General features: G+C 42.0%; 1 protein-coding gene across 1 annotated transcript in view; it reads right to left on the bottom strand.

Annotated features, from left to right (window-relative positions):
• The window catches only part of LOC119591002, a gene marked incomplete in the record, with an annotated part of 9,200 nt that overhangs the window by 5,763 nt on the left and 3,106 nt on the right, over positions 1 to 331 (bottom strand). Inside the window, 1 exon segment of the mRNA XM_037939734.1 lies at positions 1 to 135. Coding sequence (XP_037795662.1) covers positions 1 to 135 — 135 coding nt within the window.

The following is a 331-nucleotide window of genomic DNA, read 5'->3' as shown; positions in this document are numbered from 1 at the left end:
GTGAAACACCGAGGCAAAATTACAGTGACCATCAACTCCTGTGGGATTGTTGAATCGTATTTCATGGCAGTCTCGGACGTCCTTTCCTGGTAGATGCAGAACAGCGAACTGATTCCTTCTTCCTCCATTCCTTTCCTAAGAAATAAAGAAAGAAGTGTCCAAAAGGTGACGACAAAACCTGCAAAACGGCAAATATTATTTCTCACCTCGTGTAGCCGACATTATGTAAGGCCTTTGTCTGTAGCATATCCGAAACCCAAAACACTTTGATACCTTTGCAAAGATGTTTACATTGGAACCTGTTGTAATCTCCTTTCGTTATGTTAGCTCC

The sequence above is a fragment of the Penaeus monodon genome, chromosome 28 (genome assembly GCF_015228065.2).
Source record: "Penaeus monodon isolate SGIC_2016 chromosome 28, NSTDA_Pmon_1, whole genome shotgun sequence".
NCBI classification, from domain to species: Eukaryota; Metazoa; Arthropoda; class Malacostraca; order Decapoda; family Penaeidae; genus Penaeus; species Penaeus monodon.
This window is presented reverse-complemented; position numbering and strand designations above follow the sequence as displayed.